Source organism: Ambystoma mexicanum, chromosome 6q, assembly GCF_040938575.1.
Source record: "Ambystoma mexicanum isolate Mex_15411 chromosome 6q, UKY_AmexF1_1, whole genome shotgun sequence".
Lineage (NCBI taxonomy): Eukaryota > Metazoa > Chordata > Amphibia > Caudata > Ambystomatidae > Ambystoma > Ambystoma mexicanum.
The window spans coordinates 596699115-596717960 of NC_090937.1; the positions used below are offsets into that span (position 1 = coordinate 596699115).

General features: G+C 48.8%; 1 protein-coding gene across 3 annotated transcripts in view; it reads left to right on the plus strand.

Moving 5' to 3' along the window:
* Positions 1–18846, plus strand: part of NDST4 (N-deacetylase and N-sulfotransferase 4) — a 2547020-nt gene that overhangs the window by 197735 nt on the left and 2330439 nt on the right. For all 3 annotated transcript variants that reach the window (XM_069631065.1, XM_069631066.1, XM_069631067.1), the window contains exon 2: positions 17201–18524. In XM_069631065.1, coding sequence (XP_069487166.1) covers positions 17544–18524 — 981 coding nt within the window. In that variant the 5' untranslated portion in view covers positions 17201–17543. The remainder of the gene's footprint in view (positions 1–17200; positions 18525–18846) is intronic.

The following is an 18846-nucleotide window of genomic DNA, read 5'->3' on the forward strand; positions in this document are numbered from 1 at the left end:
CCAGAGCCATTACCAGAGGCAAACGTTGCTACAGCAATGCCTTCTTCGCTGGCAGCTCCGAGCAAAACCTGTGCAAACTTCAAACTATTCAAAATAATGGTGTCTGGTCCACCCTAGGTCTATCCAAGCACGACCATGTCTTAGAAGCTAGAAACCTCCAATTCCTGAGCGAATCAAATTCAAGTCTCTGTCCATTGCACACCGGTGCCTCACCAACACTACACCGGCTTACCTCTCGTGTCGTGTGGAGAAATATACCCCCCCACGCCAACTGAGATCCACGAACTGCCACTACCAGTAACCTGCTTCAATTGATAAACCGCAGGATGCTCAAGCTTTTCTATCATTGCAAAAACTTGAAAACCTGGCTCTTCACCTAAGACACCTTGCTGCTGCACCTTCTCCTAAATGGGCACACCAACTCTCTTTCGTCTCTGTGTGATTGTTCTGTCTGATACCTGACACCCTATTTTTCCTTGCTGATTGTACTTATCTTGTCTTCTGGTGTAGGCGAATGATATAGTCCTGCTAGACTATTCCCTGGTAGGCTGGCAGCGTCTGCTGGGAGCACTGTGGAGATACACAAAGAACAATCATCTCCAAATCAATGCAAAGAAGTCTAATGTAATGATCTTTAAAAGGTTGGGAAAAAAGACCAGACGATCAACGTGGATCTTGGTAGATGTCATTCCCTTGGGAAGGCAAGTGAAATATCTAGGGTTTAAATTGTACTCATGTCCGACAAAGGTGCAACAGACCCTAGATCTGAATGAGAAGGTCACAGGACTGGCTGGTCAGATGAAGAAAGTGCTTAGAACCTATTGTAAGTTCTTCATTGATCCACTCTTAAAATTCTACATTACAAAGGTGCTCCCAGCCCTGCTTTATAGGATTGATACGAAATGCCTATACATACAAATTGGGTATGAGTGGGGGGAGCCTATGGAAAAGGGTGTTGGGGTTGCCAGCTTCACTACCAATGTCAAGTCTTAGATTTAAACTGGGGCTCTCCTCACTTAAATCACATGTCAATTGGCACCTCATCCAACTTTATACCCTCAGGTGAATTCCCTATGCAAGGGCATTAAAGCAATATTGGATTGTGACTCGTCTGGACTTCTAATAAAATTAAAACTAATAGTTAAGTAGCTACTGTCAGGCTGTGAAAGTAATCAGGAAGAACTCATTCCAATCCATCATGAGTCAAGAGACTGATGAAAAGAGCTGATTGGATACAAACAATAGACATCCTGCGTTCTTTAGTTCTGGCAAAATAATTTCTTGTCGTAGATAAAACCTTAGGATGTATGCCCAGATACTTAAGGTGTTTCCCGAATCCAAAGTTGAGACAAGACTTCTTAAGGATACGCCTGAATTTACTGCCCACAGGGGAAGTTTTACAATCGCGTGACAGGCCCAAATAAACTTATATCGGGTATCCTCTTTGTCTGCAGAATGAAATTCAGTCTCTCAATCATCAGGGTAATTCATAGAATTTCGCACAAAAATTGGCGCATGTGGCTGGCGCACAGTGTGCACGTGCGAATGTCTGCGCCAGCCGCATGCGCTAAAATCGATTTCCGCGCACAGCGTATTCATGGATTTTAGCCTCCAAAACCAGCCGTGGCGCAGAGTGGCGCAGCGACCCTGCAGCAGCGCCAGTTACGCCCCCAAGAACGCCCTTGCGCAAGGAAAAGCCATCAAAATTCACAATTCAGCGCAAAGGGCTGCACTAACCCTGGACCAGTTTACAGGGCTGCCAAACAGCAAAGCAAAGAGGGGAACGTGTATTACTGGGGTGCGCGTGAAATTTCACACGCGAAAGGGCCTGTGTGAGTTGGGTACGTGTATTCCTGGGGTTCGTGTGAAGTTTGACATGCGAAAGGGCCCTGTGCGAGCGGGCTACGTGTATTATGGGGTTCGTGGGAAGTCTCACACTCAATTTCAGCAGGGTACGTGTATAACTGGGGTTCGCGTGAAGTTTTACACGCGAAAGGGCCCTGTGCGAGTGGGGTACGTGTATTCCTGGGGTTTGCGTGAAGTTTGATACGCGAAAGGGCCCTGTGCGAGCGGGGTATGTGTATTATGAAGTTCACGGGAAGTCTCACACGCCATTTCAGCAGGGTACGTGTATTATGGGGTTCGCGGGAAGTCTCACTCATGAAAGGGCCCTGTGCAAGCGGGCTACGTGTATTACGGGGTTCGCGGGAAGTCTCACACCAGATTTCAGCAGGTACGTGTATTATGGGGTTTGCGGGAAGTCTCACACGCCATTTCAGCAGTGTACGTGTATAACTGGGGTTCGCGGGAAGTTTGACACGCGAAAGGGCCCTGTGCGAGCGGGGTATGTGTATTATGGGGTTCGCGGGAAGTCTCACACGCCATTTCAGCAGGGTACGTGTATAACTGAGGTTCGCGGGAAGTTTTACACGCGAAAGGGCCCTGTGCGAGTGGGGTACATATATTCCTGGGGTTCCTGGGGTCCAACTCCCTTCGAATTGCCTCGAGGCACTCGGCCCGCCTCAAGCCCTCCGCATGGAGTTCTCCGCCCTGACCATCATGAGCCGTGCCTCTTCTGCCCGCTGCCGCTCCGCATCTATAGCATGGCCTAACCGCAGGCACACGTGTTAGGGAGAATTCTCTGTTTAGGCTGAATTTCCTAACGTAGTGAGTCCCCCAGCAGCTTTGCTGGATTTCTGGAGTTTGTTTTTCCATCCTGCCAAGAGTGAGACTCTTTTCTCCCACTCTTGGACATGTATGTGTGTAATTCCTTTGAAATGTCAATGTGTTCGATGGGCTATGGGGTCTTTTACTCCATAGGGTCTCATATGTTTTTCTATGTGTGTTACACCGCACCTTACGTGCCGTAGCACTGGGGCGTCCTAGCGGACCCCCACCATAGACTCCATACCCGGGGACTGACTACTGTCTCCCTGGGCATGTAAAGTCACCATTGGCTTTACTAGACCTAAATTTACTAACAGAACTAGTACAAACCATCTTATTGTGGATGTACTAGTAGGGGTAATTCGATTACTCCTGGATCTGTTACTCGAGGGGGCACTGTCCCATCCCCCCTCGTCGAGTTTTGGCTGGTGGCAGTGGAAACTACTTGTTATGTTCGACCCCGAACATAACCCTATGGGATTCGTCCCATTGTTGGAGATTGACCCTTTTTCTCGTTAATCTCTAACGTACCACTGGTCTCCTTATCTTAAATAGGTTTATCGGATGGTATTTTCTGCCAGAACTCGGTTTTTAAAATGGCGTCTGTGTTCGTCTCTGTGACTCCTAACCCAAAGGTTGAGCCCTTTGTTCCACTTTTGGTGGGCCTCTACACAGAGGCCCCCCAAAGTGGTACCATTCTGTCTGGGTACCACAGGGGGTGTGGGAGGGGGTTTAGGCACCCTGGACTGAGTTGCCTTGCCAACTCAAGTCGCACTCTGGTGTGATTGGCCCAAGTGGTGAGCCACCCCGCTCACCACTTAGCGTGTTTTGAGTGACAGCTAGGCTGAATGAATGGGGGTTTTCTGCATTAAAGCAGGGCTTTTGGGACTGGATCTTCAGAAGTCGCCACAGGACCTAAGAATCCGACGAGGGTAACGCTGAGCCGACCTGTACGACGACACCTCCGGTGGAGCCCTGCGGAACCGACTCACCACTTCCCGACGACAGAGGAGATCTCCCTGCCGGAGAGTCTCTTCCCCTGGCTGGTGGGAACAACCAGTCCCCTTTGCTTTTTATTCGCCTCAGGACGCAGTGGTCGAATTGCCCATGCAGAGCACCTCGGCAACCGGATAGCCACTACCCTGTACCGTGACCAAAAGGTGGTGCCTTGTGACGGAGCACTCTGCGGCTGGTCTCTTCCCTGGTGGTGCACCGGACTTCACTTTTCTTCGACGACGAGATCATCTCTACTCTTGGCAAAGACCCGACGTGCATCCACCACCAGGAACAACTGCCCCCGCCAGAGCTGCCCTCCACAACAAGGTACCGTGTCCGCCTGGCTTCCCTTTCGATCGGTTTGAGTGAGGTGTCTTAATCCTCTCCGTTCCGTTGGGTCGCCTCCAAGCTTTTCTCATTTGTTGTTCTGAACTGGTTCAATCTGCCGATAACAATTTGCTACAAAGACTTGAATGCATCTCCGCTAGAGACTTTTTGGGACATCGCGCCTTGCCTCTCTCCGAGTGGGCCTGGCCTCTGAACTTTATGATCTATTGTGATTCTTGCCTTCCTGCCTTGCATTTTATCCGCGAAGGATTGAACTGTGTTGCTTTCCTAACCTGCCGATCTTTTTCTCTCCCGTCCTAACTAATGTTCGAGTGTCATCTAGGTTGAGGTATACACCTCTGTCTGAAAATAAGTGGTACCAGTAGAACCTAGAGTTGTCGAAGTATTGCTAGGGGGATTGATCGTTTTCTGCTTTGTAGAGTAATTGTGTTTGATTTGTTTGCCGTGAATTTGCTATAGTGTTTTTCATAGATGTTTTGTTATAAATAAATACCTTAATATCTTTACACTAAGCCTCGTTGCGTGTTTGCTTGTCTTGCTGTGAAGAATTGCCCTATTTTGTATACTCCACATACTGCTCAACTTTTCTTGAGAGAGGTCTGACTGCTCAGCCACAGCTACCAAGTGAACCTGTGTGGTGCAGACAGCTACCAAGTGGGTTCACCGCCAAACGCCTGTGGTCCTAAATCTTTTGCAGTGGTCCCAGAGGGAACTGCACAGGTTTCCGTCTAACACCGCTCCGCACCTATCCGCTGGCCCAACCACTGCCACACGGAAGACACTCCCTGTCCAGGGTCCTCCTGCCCTCCAGCCGATGCCTGCCCCTCTGATGTAGATGGCCCCGAGCCATGATGCCTCCCACGTTGAGCCTGCCGCTGCCTCCGACGCAACTGCCTCTGCCAGCACGACGCCATCCAGGCTGATGGAATCCACTGACGCCGTTGTGCACGTGCCCTGCCCGATGATGCCGGCACATCCTCCATCTGCTGGGGTCCAGTTGCTGGGGAGTCCACCCCTGCTGGACCTCCGACTCCTGACTGTGGCAGGGATGGGATCCCCACCGAGCTGTCTGCGTTGGTCAGGGCAGGTCCACAGGGGGCCCTGGTGGCATCTGGGCCGGAAGACGGCATGGAGAATGACTGGCGCATAGTCTCCACAGAGGAGGAGAGGGCCACCAGAGTGGCCGACACATGTACAAAACCCCTGACCATGGACACTCGAACTGGGCCACGTTGGCACGCTGCTCTTCGTGATGACGTGCGTGCTCCCCCCGGGAAGCACGCACGTCATCACGAATGTCATGCGTGCGCAACGCGACACCAATCAGGACCTTCTCCATACGGCCAGTGGTCCCCTCGTCCGCAGGTAGAGGAGTGTCAGATGACATGGACATCCCCCCTACCTGTGGACGGGCCTGGGATGGGGCATCCCTGCTGGTGCATGGTGGTGCAGTCACAGTGTCAGGGACAATGACATGCACAGGCCCCTCCACGGCGACCTGTGCTGCCTCCTGCCCCTGCCCCTGGACTGTACCACTTGCACCAGTGGTACCACCCCCACCAGGACCCATGTGCGGCTCAGTAGCGGCCTCCTCCTCCTCTTTGGAAACCACAAACCTGGATGGCTCCACACCGTCTTCCGCCATTCCAAGCCCCTGTGGGGGCTCATCCACCCCTTCCGCTGCTGCCGTAGTGGCAGACGCAGCACCAGTCCCCTCACTCCCGGACAATGGTATTTTCTGGGAGGGTGACTGGGCCTTGCTTCGCCGGCCGGTGGGGGCATCCCCACCGCTTTGCTCCATAGCGCCATCTCCGCCCTCTTCATCACTTGCCGCTGTGTAGAGGGAGACATAGAACACAAGCATCAGGGTACTGTACAATGATCCCCTAGACAGGAAGCAATAGCAGATGAGTGGCACTGTCAAACATCACCTCCATCATGTCCCTCCAAAACACAAGGGTCAGTGTAGGCAAAACACATGCAGTAACAGTCTTGGCGCATGCATTGAACATTAGCATACATGTCCAAGGAACTCTTGAAACATACAATGCTGGTTTGAAACTCACATGCATCATGGGTCATGCCTATCACATGCACACACTTCACCGTAGTTTCATCCATCTTGCCTCGTACACCCCAGACACAGTGGATACAAGGATGAGTAGGCTGCATCAGTGAATCTGAACATTGTCACAGGCATTTGTCATGCATACATGGCATTTACAAGTCACAGACACGCAAGTCAGACACACAGACATGGACACCATACATGTCCATGACGGCAGCACCCATCTCTCACACCCCATCCATGTCCAATAACAGAGACAGGCATTCATAAATGTGTGCATTCCGCATGCTGCTCGCATGTTGCATTGTAACACATGCACCAACCATGTGGTTCACACATTACTGGTCTCACATGCATGACCATGATGTCCCTGCACACACACATACGTACATGGCCTATGTCACACATACAGGCAAGTATCAGACAACCAGCAACCTGCAACATGCCCTCTCTCACACAGCAATGACCACTTACCGCTCAACTCCAGATGGGTCTGCCTCCGAAGGATCTGGGAGTGGAGCGCTGGGCCTACGCGTTCCAGGACCCTCATCTGGATGGTACTTATGCTGCCCCGGCCCTCCTCCATGAGGCGCCAGGCCTTTATGAGGGTCCTGGACCTCAAGTCCTCCCAGCGCTTCTTGACTTGCTTGATGTTGCGGGTTGCCACCCCCTCCACGTTGATGGCAACCACAAAGTCGTCCCAGATCCTATCCCGTCCTTCCTTGTTGGCGCGTGATGTTCCGAAGAGGGCATCATTATGGCCCAGGACATGCTCCACCAGGACACCAACTTCCTTATGACTGAAGCTGGTGGCCCTCTGCCCCTCTGGCTGGGGGTTCGCCAGTGGTCTCACATGGCGACCCACGAGGCAGGCGTGGGTGGGCAACTGTGTCCTGAGGCTGGGCTGTGGAGCAATGGTATCCCAGTCGGGAGTCTTCTGTTCCAGCAGGGGTGGACACAGCAATTGGACCCCTGAAGATGGCTGATGTGCAGGCACCAAATAGCAGGGCATGTGGGCAGCAGGCAGTCAGGCAGCAGCAGATGGCAGGTGGGAGCGTGCTCGGGTCCCTGGGGGGCAGGAAAATGGCCTTCAGGGCAGGAGCTTGGTCTTCCGTGTGTTTTCGCGTGGCCAGCTTGATACAGAGTGATTTGGCACGTGAAAATCTTGCATGTCAGCGTGTAATTCGAGGAAAAGGGCCTTGGCGCGTAAGTGCGTCAGCACACGCACGCGATTCCATTGGACCAAAGGCCCTTAGTGCGTAGGCGCGTAAGTTACATTACGCGCGCGGGTGTTTCCCTCATAGCACGTGATGACAGAGCACACGTGGAAAAACTGCACGTCCGAGTGTCATCGTGTGTAATTGGTTGTCAACGCCCGCGTACCTACATCTCTGAAGTGTATGTGTGGGCCGGTTTAAAAGCTGCGTGTAGGACGCCATTTCCTTGTATGTGCTTTTCGTGGAAAGTGAGTGGGTGAAATCTGTACTTCTTGTCGGTTCACACGCGATTACTTCACAGCTTAGTTCGTACTCCCTGTTACCTCTGACAGCTCTTTTCTGATTTTTTGTTGGGCCTGTTTCCTCAAACAGAGTTCACTTCTCCTTTTGTCCTGTCTCCTCAGACAGCGTACAATTCTTCTTTTGCCGGGGGTGTTGCCAACGTGCACACGCGCGTATTTTTCATGTTCTTTTTCCAGGCAGACGTGAGTTCCGCACGTACTTAGCAACTGTGCTTGCCCCGTGTGTCGCGTTCCCCTTCAGAGGTCATTGTAGGCTGCATGTATTACGCGTACGCTTATTTTTGTGTTTCTGGGTGCCACAGCGTAGTGCGGGTTCATTTTTTCACGCATGTGGTCTACGAGGGGTTGCGTGCACGTTTATTTTTGATTTTGGGACAGCCTTGTTAGAGCATTACGGTATGAATTCCATCTGGTATCCTACCCCTTTGACCCCCAATTGCCCAGGACAATAGTTTACTGCAACTCCTATACGCACAACAACATCAGTGCCATGGCTGGGAGGCGACCAAGCGGTAAGGAAGGCAAAGGTGGCCGACCCTCCAAAGGTGGGTGTGGTGGGCGCGGTAGGGGACGTGGCCGGGATTTGCAGGGTGCCCCTATGCCCCCATGTGTGGAGGAACAATTAGGGACACCCATGCCCCCCCATGGTTGAGGGAAATGTGGCTGACACCATCCAAGCTCAGCCCCTGTTGGACCAGCCCATTGTGGCACCTGACCTGGCCCAGGATGACTCCCTGGCTGACTTCCAGGTCAGCAAGTCTACGCCACGTGTGGCGGTGCAAGTTGTCACCAATCCACGTGGATCTGGGGCAGCTATGTCATCTGCTGCCCCAAGTATGCAGGGTGGGGAGGCTGCAGGGGCAGCTGCAGCTCCATCCACCCCAGCTCTGACTCTCCCAGCCAGGACAGTGTCAGTCCCAGTCCATCAAACTGACGTTCCCCCTGCCAACATTACCCTGCAACCAATGCCTGCATCAAGACCTATGGTAATTGTGCATTCCCACACTCCTACTACCCAGTCCACCGGTGATTCTGTCCCTACTGACCAGAGCGGCGTAAGCCACTCTGGCTCTCCTCCACTTTTAAAGAAGAGGAAGAAGGGTGCTCTGGCACGACAGGCTGAGACCCCAGACACGGCTACACACTCCGGTACCTCAAGGAAGCCTTGCTTCAATGATCTGGAACTTGATGCACTTGTGGGCTATGTGTCGGCACATAGCCACGAAATGGTGGTGACTGCAGGGTGCAAGACCACACCTGGTCAACGTAAGCCACACTGGCAGACCATCGCCGACCGCATAAGTGCCCTTGGATTTGTGAGGCGCTCAGCTGATGATTGCTACAAGCGGTGGAATGACCTGAAACGCACAGCAAAGAACAAGCTGGCCTCAAATCATGCCGCTACTCTGGTGACTGGCGGTGGGTCTCCACAAGAGGACAACAAACTCACTGAACAATGAGTCTGTTGCTGGGGCCTTTTTCACAGAGGAACAGATCCAAGGTGTGGGAGGACTACCTGATTATGATGCATTGTCCGGTGAGTGCCCATGCATGTGTGTGTAATGCATGTGCATGTTGTTTGGGTGACGGGTTCTGATTGAGTTCCAGGTGAGGGTGTGTGTGCCTGAGTGGTATGGGTCACCCATGTGCTTCATCCAAAACATTCAGCGGTCTTGGATTTGGGTGTGACAGTATCCCTTCTGCCCACATTAGTAATTTGGCTCAACATTACGGCAGTTGCCCTTGAAGTGGCATCTTGCAACAACATTGTTTGTATTTTTCAGTGTTCGTTCAGGCTGATTGTTTCAATTCTCCCACTTTTGCTACGCATTCCTCAGCCCTATTGTCATATTTGTGACATGCTTCTGTCATTGATGAACCCCACATTGGACCACATGTGTTACCTTGTTAGATGAATGATTTGACCATTCAGGCTAATTGAGTATTGGCCTGATTAAAGGAATTTTTGGGGCCTGTTTGAATGTGGAACATGATAGTTGTTTCCTGTCATGTTGAAGTGACAAACCATTGATGTGTACATCGGTCTGCAATCACTGTATTATTGTACACTGGATGTGTTGCAGTGTGTGGCACATGCCTATTTTGTCACACTATCTAGCATTTTTCATCTCATCATGTCCATCTCACATGGATGGCTGACAGTATTCATTCACTGACACATGGATGTACTTGTGGAATGTACCATGGCTATGGCACATGCCATCTTTGTGATGGCATGTGTCATGTATATGTATTGGACATGCCACTCACAGCCCAATTTGTGATGGCAGTGCTACCCAGCATGCAGCAAATGTGTTGCTCTTCCATGTAGGTGTCATCAGTGTCTGCCTTTTGGCTCCCCTTCAAACTCAGTGACAGTGCATGCATGGGAGGGTTATAGTCATGTGGGACATGTGTAAATCATGTACTGGTTATGTAGCGTGTCAGGCCTGTTTGTGTGCTAATGCCTGTTTCCATTTTTTGTCTTTCATGTTTTTGCAGGGGATGACGCACTTGATGCTGTTGAGGTTGAGGAGATGGTGCAGACCCAGGAGGAATCTCAGGCACGACCGGGCACCAGTGGGGGACGTTGTGTGGTGGTGGGTGAGAACCCAATCTTGCTGCAGAACATTCTGTCGAGGGGTGCCTCTGGGTTCACCTCCCCAGACCTCTATTCAGGTGCTGATTCGGATGATGAGACCTATGTGGCGTCGCAGGTAAGTGTTTTTGGCAGGGATCCTGTTCTGTCCAACCCACATGTACCAGGGGTAGAACCCTCTATGGGGATGTCAGTGTTGGTAAGTCCGCCTTTGGCGGTTACGGATGCAGGGTCACACTCCACAACATCTGATCCTGTTCCAGGGCCAGCAAATCAGTGGGGAATGCAGTCCTGCAGCCTCAGGCAGTGCCGGCACAGCAAGGCGCAGATCGCCTTGCCCCAAACAGGTGTGGTGCCCGCCGACGCGGTGGCCGTACACCACCAGGCAATACCGTATGGGAACAATCCATTTACGGTATGGCAACCCAACAGGCAGCATCAGTTGAGATGATGGCTCAAGCAATGGAGAGGGTGGCCACTTCCATTGTCCCTCCTGAAAGGCAGATGGAGCTACTACAGCAGGCAACAGACTCCATTTGCCAATCACACAGGGAGGACATTCTGGCGTCCAACAGGGACAGACGGGCGGCACTGGAGACTCTACGCCAATCAATATCAATGGAGTCCCAGGGCCACAGGGAAGCCCTGAGGGTAGAACTCCATCACCTCAGGGAGACTCTTGTTGACCTTGAGGCTTCCACTAACTTGAGGACAGAACAGCAGCTGGAGCGTCTCACATGTTCGTTCTCAGCTGAGATGCAGGCAACTCGGGAGGAGATCCTTGCATCATGTCAGGTGCTGCATGGGTATCTCTGCACTATAATCCTCCAAAACGAGACCTTCCACACCTGCATGCTTGCTGCCATGGAGGACCATACCAGGGCTTTGTGTGGGCTGCCTCCCATAGCACCACCACCTCCTGTGGCAGCACCACTTCCTGTGGCAGCAGCGGAGGGTGATGATAGCGACAGCAGCAGTTCTCTGACATTGGCATAGCCGTGCAGGCCATGAGCCCATGGAGGTGTTTTTTTTTTTCCCCAACATCCACACAGGTGGGTGTTGGTGCGCATCCTGACATCGGACTTCCTGGGTGGCCTCTCCCTCTCCCTGGCCCCCACATGGCCATTTTTGATTTTTGATTTTTGTCCTGAGTCTGGGTTAGATGCTTGGGTTCGTGAGACACACACCCCTCCTGCTTCCCGTTTCCATGGGCTTGCAAAGGGTGTGCCCAAGTGACATTGACTTACACGGTGACATAGGACTCCCATGAGCTGTGTGGGCAGTCTGTAGTCAATACTGTGTATACATTCCTAGTGGATATTGTTGTTGAATTGTACACTGCATGGTGTATTGCTATGTGCTTGTGCATCCATATGTCTTTCGCCTAATTTGCAGGTTAATTCCTCATGTCTTCACAAGGCCGTCTACTTTGGAGATGGAGTTCATGTTGTAAGCAGTGCACTTGGACATTTGCGTGGCATGCAGCACTGTACAGTTAGAAGTGGCCGATGTGCTGGCATGATCAGGTTGTAAGACTACCACTACTTTTAACTTAGTACTGTCATGTTTATGCTATGTTTGAGGTTGTGTAGCTGCATTGTATTGTTGGTATGTATTTGGTCATGTGTGTTGTTAGTTCTACATTACTGGGAGCATATTGTGCATGGGCAGTTTCCATTAAGCACAATGTACTTTGACACTTGTGTCATGTTTTGGGGATTGCTTTGTTTGCTCTCACATAGCATGACATGCGATGGTGTGTTGGGTGGCGGTGCTGGGGAGGGGTTGGGTGACATGGCACTGTTGTCATGTTGTATTTTGCAAGGGGGTAATGATTTTTGCAGCATAGAAATGTGTCTTTTAATGACACAGCATTGGTGGTGTTTGTGTAGGTAGGTATGCACACAATATAACACTTCCAGGTGACCAATCTCATGCTGGTATGGTTGTGACAGTTGACTGTCCCTTATGTCATCATCATTGATTGTCAGCTGGTAGGTGACAGGGCTATGTGCACTCCACAGGGGTGTGATTTTAGGTGAAGTAATTAGCCACCAGCTGCGTACGGGCTTCCTCACCCCGTGCCCTTTCCCCTCCCATGCGCAGCGGGCGTGCATGTGGTTGGGGATGTCGGGGCACCACCATGTCCACGGGCAGGCCACGGCGTGTTGCAACGTGGTGCAGGACACATGCTGCCACTATGATCCTGCACACTACTGGGGGAGAGTATAACAGCTGCCCGCCAGAACGGTCAAGGGAGCGAAAGCGTGACTTGAGCACTACGAATATGCGCTCCACTATGCCCCGGGTTGCAATGAGGGCTGTGTTGTATCTTACCTCGGGTGGCGTGGTGGGGTTCCGAATTGGCGTCATCATGTGGGTGCTCAGAGGGTAGGCACTGTCCCCTGGGAAGGTGGTGATGGGTATCATTAGTGGGGTTGTGACATTGCTCAGTATCTGACATGCATGCATGTGCTGTGGCATTTATACTCACCGAGCAGCCATGTATCGCCATGCCGCCCAGCTTCTAGGTCCCGGTTTAGGGTTGACATTCTGTAAATGAAACTGTCGTGGGTGGACCCTGGATATTTGGCATATACTGAGGTGATGATTCCCTTACTACCTGTACTACCTCTACGTTGATGGAATGCCAGTGCTTGCGGTTTCTATAGATGTGCTCTGATGCCCTGGGGGGGACGTAGAGCCACATGGGTGCAGTCAATGGCACCTAGCACTTTGGGGAAGTGTGCCACCCCGTAAAAATCCTGGACGACAGCCTGCCTTTCTGCAGGTGTTCTGGGCAGGTATATGTGCCTGCGGACTGATGGGCGTGCAGTCATGATGGCCAAGACCTGGTGTAGGCAGCGTGACTGCGTGGCCTGTGACACCCCCCCCAACTATAGCAGTTGTCCGTTGAAATGATCCAGTGGCCAAGAAGTGCAGTACATTGAGGACCTTATGCAGGGGGCTGAGTGCTTGGGAGCACAGGGTGGGTGATGTGAGGTCATCCTCCCACTCACTGACCAGGTCAAGTATTATGTGAGGTGGAAACCTGTACCTCCCATACACCTGGTCATCAGGCATCCCAAAAAGGCTGAATCTGGGTGTAAAAATTCTGGGCCTGCCTGACTATCCTCCTCCTCCTGCGGTATCCCATGACCACTGCTGCTAGGAACAGTATATTCATCCTGGCGTCTGTGCTTGTTTGTTGTTTGCACGCACTTTTATGCTGCGCGGGTCCACGTACGCCTGCTTCCTGCTGGGGTACGTGTTTCCTGATTAGCGCGTCTTTTTTGGCGCACGCCTTAGCCCCGTTCCATTCCATGAATACGTGTTATGAACGTGCGTGTGGGCATTCCGCGCACTTGCCTCCTGTACTTCCCCGTGATGCCCACATTTTCACGAGTTGTTCCCCATTCCGCGTGTCACACCCCCTGTTCCTCCTACTTTTGTTGTGTGCGCCGCGCTATGTGCAATTTCGCTGTGCGCTTAGCGCACGCTGTTTAGAGACGTGTGCGCCAGCGTGCGCCATGCAGAAATTTGGCGCACATCCTGGGATTTCCACGCGCACGGACTTCCATGAATCGCTGTGCACGGGTCTCACTGCGATTTACGCACTGGCACTGCGATTCGCACGCTTTCGCACGCTTGCGCTGAAAATTTCAGCGCACATTAATTCCATGAATGGGCCTGTAAATCTTGATGAAATGCAGAAGAAAATGGAGGTTGAGGAGATAAATATTCTAGCTAGAAGTTAAAGAAGAAAGATGAGGCTCTCAGATGTTCTGGTATAGACTAATATCGGGTGAGGATACAGCTCTAACTATACACACACTGAGCCTATTTCAAGCTCTGGGCTTTGTGATGAAATACTGATGGAACGGAATTAGCCGTCAGTGCAGTAGTAGCCACTAAAATTGGGCTTGAATTTAGGGAAATGATTGAAGATTAAGCCGGAATTAATCTTGTCTGTTGGATAAATTATTATTTTTAAAACAAAATGCAATTTATGTTTTTTTCAATGTTTTATATGTTATGTGCTCAAATTGAATGTGAATTTTGTCTCTCTTTTGGGATCAGAATTATAAAAATTCTCCAGATCTTTTAACTATTGGATAATTCATCAGGAATTTCAACTCTGTATTGAACTACTCTTTTTTCCTTCACCAATTGAGTGGTTGTTCAATTGCTTCGATTGTTACTGGTTTGAATCTTGTTTGATTTTGATCCTGTCTGCAATCTCACAGACTTTCTTTTCTGTGTATTATACATTAAGATTTTTATCACTATGTATTTTGTTTGTAATTTGTAAAAATGTTTAAGAATTTGTTAAGTATTGAAAAAGTTGATTTTTCAGCTATATTCAATAAACAAAAAAACTAAAAAAATACGTTATGATATTTTGAAATGTATATAATTGTGAAAAGCTTGATTTAGCTGTGACACAATGAAATAAAAAAGAAAGTTCATCCCTTATAAGGTCATTTGTTGGTCCTTCAGTCAGAGACACAGCATTCAGCCACCCAGGGACAATTGGCAGTTAGGCAGCTGGAGCTGCATTCAGAGATAGCACAGGTGAAGGAGGGAATGAAGAAACAACTCTATGGATCATCAGAGAAAAGGTGGTAGTGAACGGATAAAATAAGTTTACACAGGGAGGAGGCGCAGAGAGTGAAAAGAATGGGTCCAGCTGTGGACCTTGGGGAACTTCCACTGTAACAGGTTTGGGATAGAACGTGTTAGAGTTCCATTAGTAGGAGCAGTTGGAGGGATGGGAGGCTATCCACTCAAGTACAGCGTCCTCAATGTCAAGGAGGAAAGAGTTAGGATGATGGAGAGATGATACACCATAACAGAGTCTTATAAAAAAGATCAAGCAAACTGAGGATGGATGAGAGCTGAGCGAAGTGAGGAGTTCTTAGAGATGTGGAGACCTGAGTGACAAGAGTTTCATTGAAGTGCATTAGCTCTGAAATCCAGATTGGAGGTAGTTGCTTAGCGTGTGTACTTCTAGGTTGTTGGGAATGTTGTTAAGGATTTTGTAGTGGTGTGTTAGGACAGAGACAGGCCAGTACAATGGCAGATTTGTTATGTCTGTAGTTGGTTTCATAAGTATAAGTGGGGCTATTTTGAACATCCTACAAACATACCTGCTGACGGAGTGGGTGAAGACGGTATTCTGCATTCCTTGAAGTTGGGCCCATGTGTATAAATACCCAGAGGTGTTTAAATACGCCCACTGACCTCAACTACACATAGGCTATCCTCTCTTTTTGAAAGAAAAGTATGCTTTATTATGAGATGAGGTTACCATACAATCTCAGCTGACCCACAGATATCTCTGAGGGCCTTTGGATCCCCAATTCCACCATAAAGGTGCTGTAACTCAGGAGCCCAAAGCATTACTGTAACACCAACAGAAACAAGTCTTCTTCCTGCATGGATCTGACAGTGATAGAAACAATGGGGGTCATGCTGCAATGAGTAGTGCAGACAATTAAAGCTTAAAAACAAGCTTTCATGCTTTCATTTTCCGCTCTTTTTTCAGCTGTCCTGAGGCATAAGAGGGCAGCAAACCGGAAATAACATCTCTGCTATACTTACCTCCTCCATCTCGGGCGTACACTTCCGATGGAATTGCCTCGCATTAGGCCCTGACAAAGGGCAGCGGATTACCATACAAAACACCACCTGCAGAGCATAGTTGGCGGTGATATTGTATTCTCTCAAAGTGAAGAGTAAAGGCGATTTCACCTTGCTTTACTCTTCACAGTTACACTCTGCTTTGAGATTAATGGAAATTGCAGGCTGGGGACCACCAACACCCACGTGTAAGCATTGGTGACCCTGCATGCAATTACCATTTCGTTTAAAATCACCCCTACTATGTGTCCAGTTTCATTTGCTGGGGACCAAAGAAGGACTTTAACACATACTCATGTCCGTATGGTAGGCCTGAGCTAGGAATAGCATTCACTGTATGTCTATCCCTAGGCCGGCGTGTGCTCGAAATATGCTGTTTTCTATTTCCAACTCGCCATGCCAGAAGTGGTATTTCTTTGTGTTCTCCTTATGCCGACCACCCCCTTCCCCCTCTCCTCGCACTAGAATTAGAGATTTCAGCTGAGTCACTGCACATTTTGATAATTCAGAATGCACTTGAATAGCATGATACGCGATTTAATTGAATTGTCTCCATCCTTTGATGTTCAACCAAATTGACCAATCCACAAGCAATGTCATGCCTATGCCCTTTGGACCGCTGCCTTTCACCATTCTTTGAACATTGGTGTACATGTGTTCCATTCATCATGTGTGCTTTAATGTAACCTGTGTGTGAGAAGCAGTCTGCCTTTCAGTCTCAGGTGTCAGTGTAGTCGCTGGCTCTTCCATGAACGCGCGCAAAGGGAATCCATTGATGGTGCGGGCCATGGCTGCTTCTAAACATGTGTTACGTGTTCTCAACAAGCGTGAGACTATTGCACACCCACAGGAGGTTCATGCCATCTGAAGTTGATGAAATATGAGTTGGAAAACAACTGAGTGCGTGGCTTATAAGTGAAGATTGTTCAGCGTAGTGGTAGCCATGGCAACAATCCTCAATGCCGGTATTTGAACCTACTTTCTACATCTTGCTGTTGTTTTGTTATCTGAAGAACATCGACCTCCCTTGTTGTGTCTCAAGTCACCTAAAATCTTTCGAGCTGCGTCACACCATACTTGATTTTAGAGGCTTACAGGTAGACTGCCATGTTTTGAAGGGCAGTTGGATGAGGCTCAAACACCCCTTGAGCCCCTTTAAATCTCAACAAGAGTTTAAGATGCCTGTGAATCTTTTTTTGTGTAATTTAGGCCATGACAACTAAGATCAAAGCCTGAATGTAATGTTATATATTGCATTTTTTAACAAGACACACATTTCCATATTACAACAGTGTACATAGATTTGTTTGCTTAATAGGCTAATTTATTTAAGCTATTTCATTTTTTTCTCCCATTCCAGACAATGTCGAGGAGTTTTTTCACGGATCATCAGTCGTCCTTGGTGAATGCACGGAGCAGCTGATCAAATATGAATATTCAGGGCTGTCGTCCTTCAATTCTAAATCAATAATAAACTCTTTAATAAATGTACTGCCATGGTCACATGAGCTGCTGGGGTGCATTGCAGTCCCCTCCCTGTACTCGCCAGGTAAGTTTGACGCTCTGAAAAGAGAGAGAGAGAGGGAAAGAAAGAAAGAAAGAAAGAAAGAAAGAAAGAAAGAAAGAAAGAAAGAAAGAAAGAAAGAAAGAAAGAAAGAAAGAAAGAAAGAAAGAAAGTCAACTGTATTGAAAAACATTAAAAGATGAATCTGCTTGTGAAACTACGAAGAAGTTTTCGAACACTGGTACTTCTCTTAGCTACTTTCTGCTTGGCAAGCATAGCAATTTCAGCATATTTTCTCTATAATGGATATAAACAAGAAATCACCCTTATTGAAACAACAGCAGGCTCAGATTGTGGAGATGCCAAGATTGTACCATACAGGGCACTGGCCATCAAGACATCTAAGCCAATGGACATGTCTAAAATTGATCCAATAGTCCTGCTCTTTGTGGAAAGCCAGTACTCACAACTTGGACTAGACATCATAGTAATTTTGGAGTCTAGCAGATTTCAATATCATATGGTGATTGCACCTGGGAAAGGGGATATCCCCCCTCTGACAGAGAATGGCAGAGGGAAATATATACTCATTATATATGAAAACCTTTTAAAATATGTAAATACAGACTCGTGGAACCGAGAGCTTTTGGACAAATACTGTGTGGAATACAGTGTCGGCATCATTGGCTTTCATAAAGCTAATGAGAACAGTCAGCCCAATGTTAAATTAAAAGGATTTCCATTGTATCTCAACAATAATCTTGCCCTTAAAGACTGTTTTGTGAATGTTCATTCCACTTTGCTCCATATAACCAAAGCTCCCACATTTGTAAAGGGAAAGATGCCTGGAGAAGATTGGACAGTCTTCCAATTTAACCACTCATCCTACCAGCCTGTGCTATTAGCTGAATCGTACAATCAAGAGAGCATGACCACTCCCTTATCACAAGCGGCTCTTCATGCCACAGTCATTCAGGATTCAGGACTACATGATGGGATACAGCGGGTTCTCTTTGGAAATAACTTGAATTTCTGGTTGCATAAACTCATCTTCATCGATTCTATCTCTTTCTTGTCGGGAAAGAAGCTTGCGTTGTCCCTTGATCGATACATTCTAGTGGATATAGATGATATCTTTGTTGGAAAAGAAGGAACCAGGATGAATGCGAAGGATGTAAAGGTAAGGACAAACATTTATGTTATGCTCGGCCACATGGCATTCATCAATTATTCATCTGCAATTGGATGGCCTTGAAAATGCTGTGGTGTCTAAGCATTCGGGGCAGCATTGCTCTAGTTTTCCGTTAGTCCCCTGGTGGTGTAAACCTTTCTGTGCATGCTATATTTTTCAGTTATTTAGAAACAGACTTTTAGAAAAGTTTGGATCCTAATATTGATAAACGTATCCAAGACATGAGTTATTTAGGGAAATCATTTAGAGGGATCAAATGTCTGCAAAGTGCAAAATACTCTGTATAGAATCTTAATGAGTGTTAAGACAT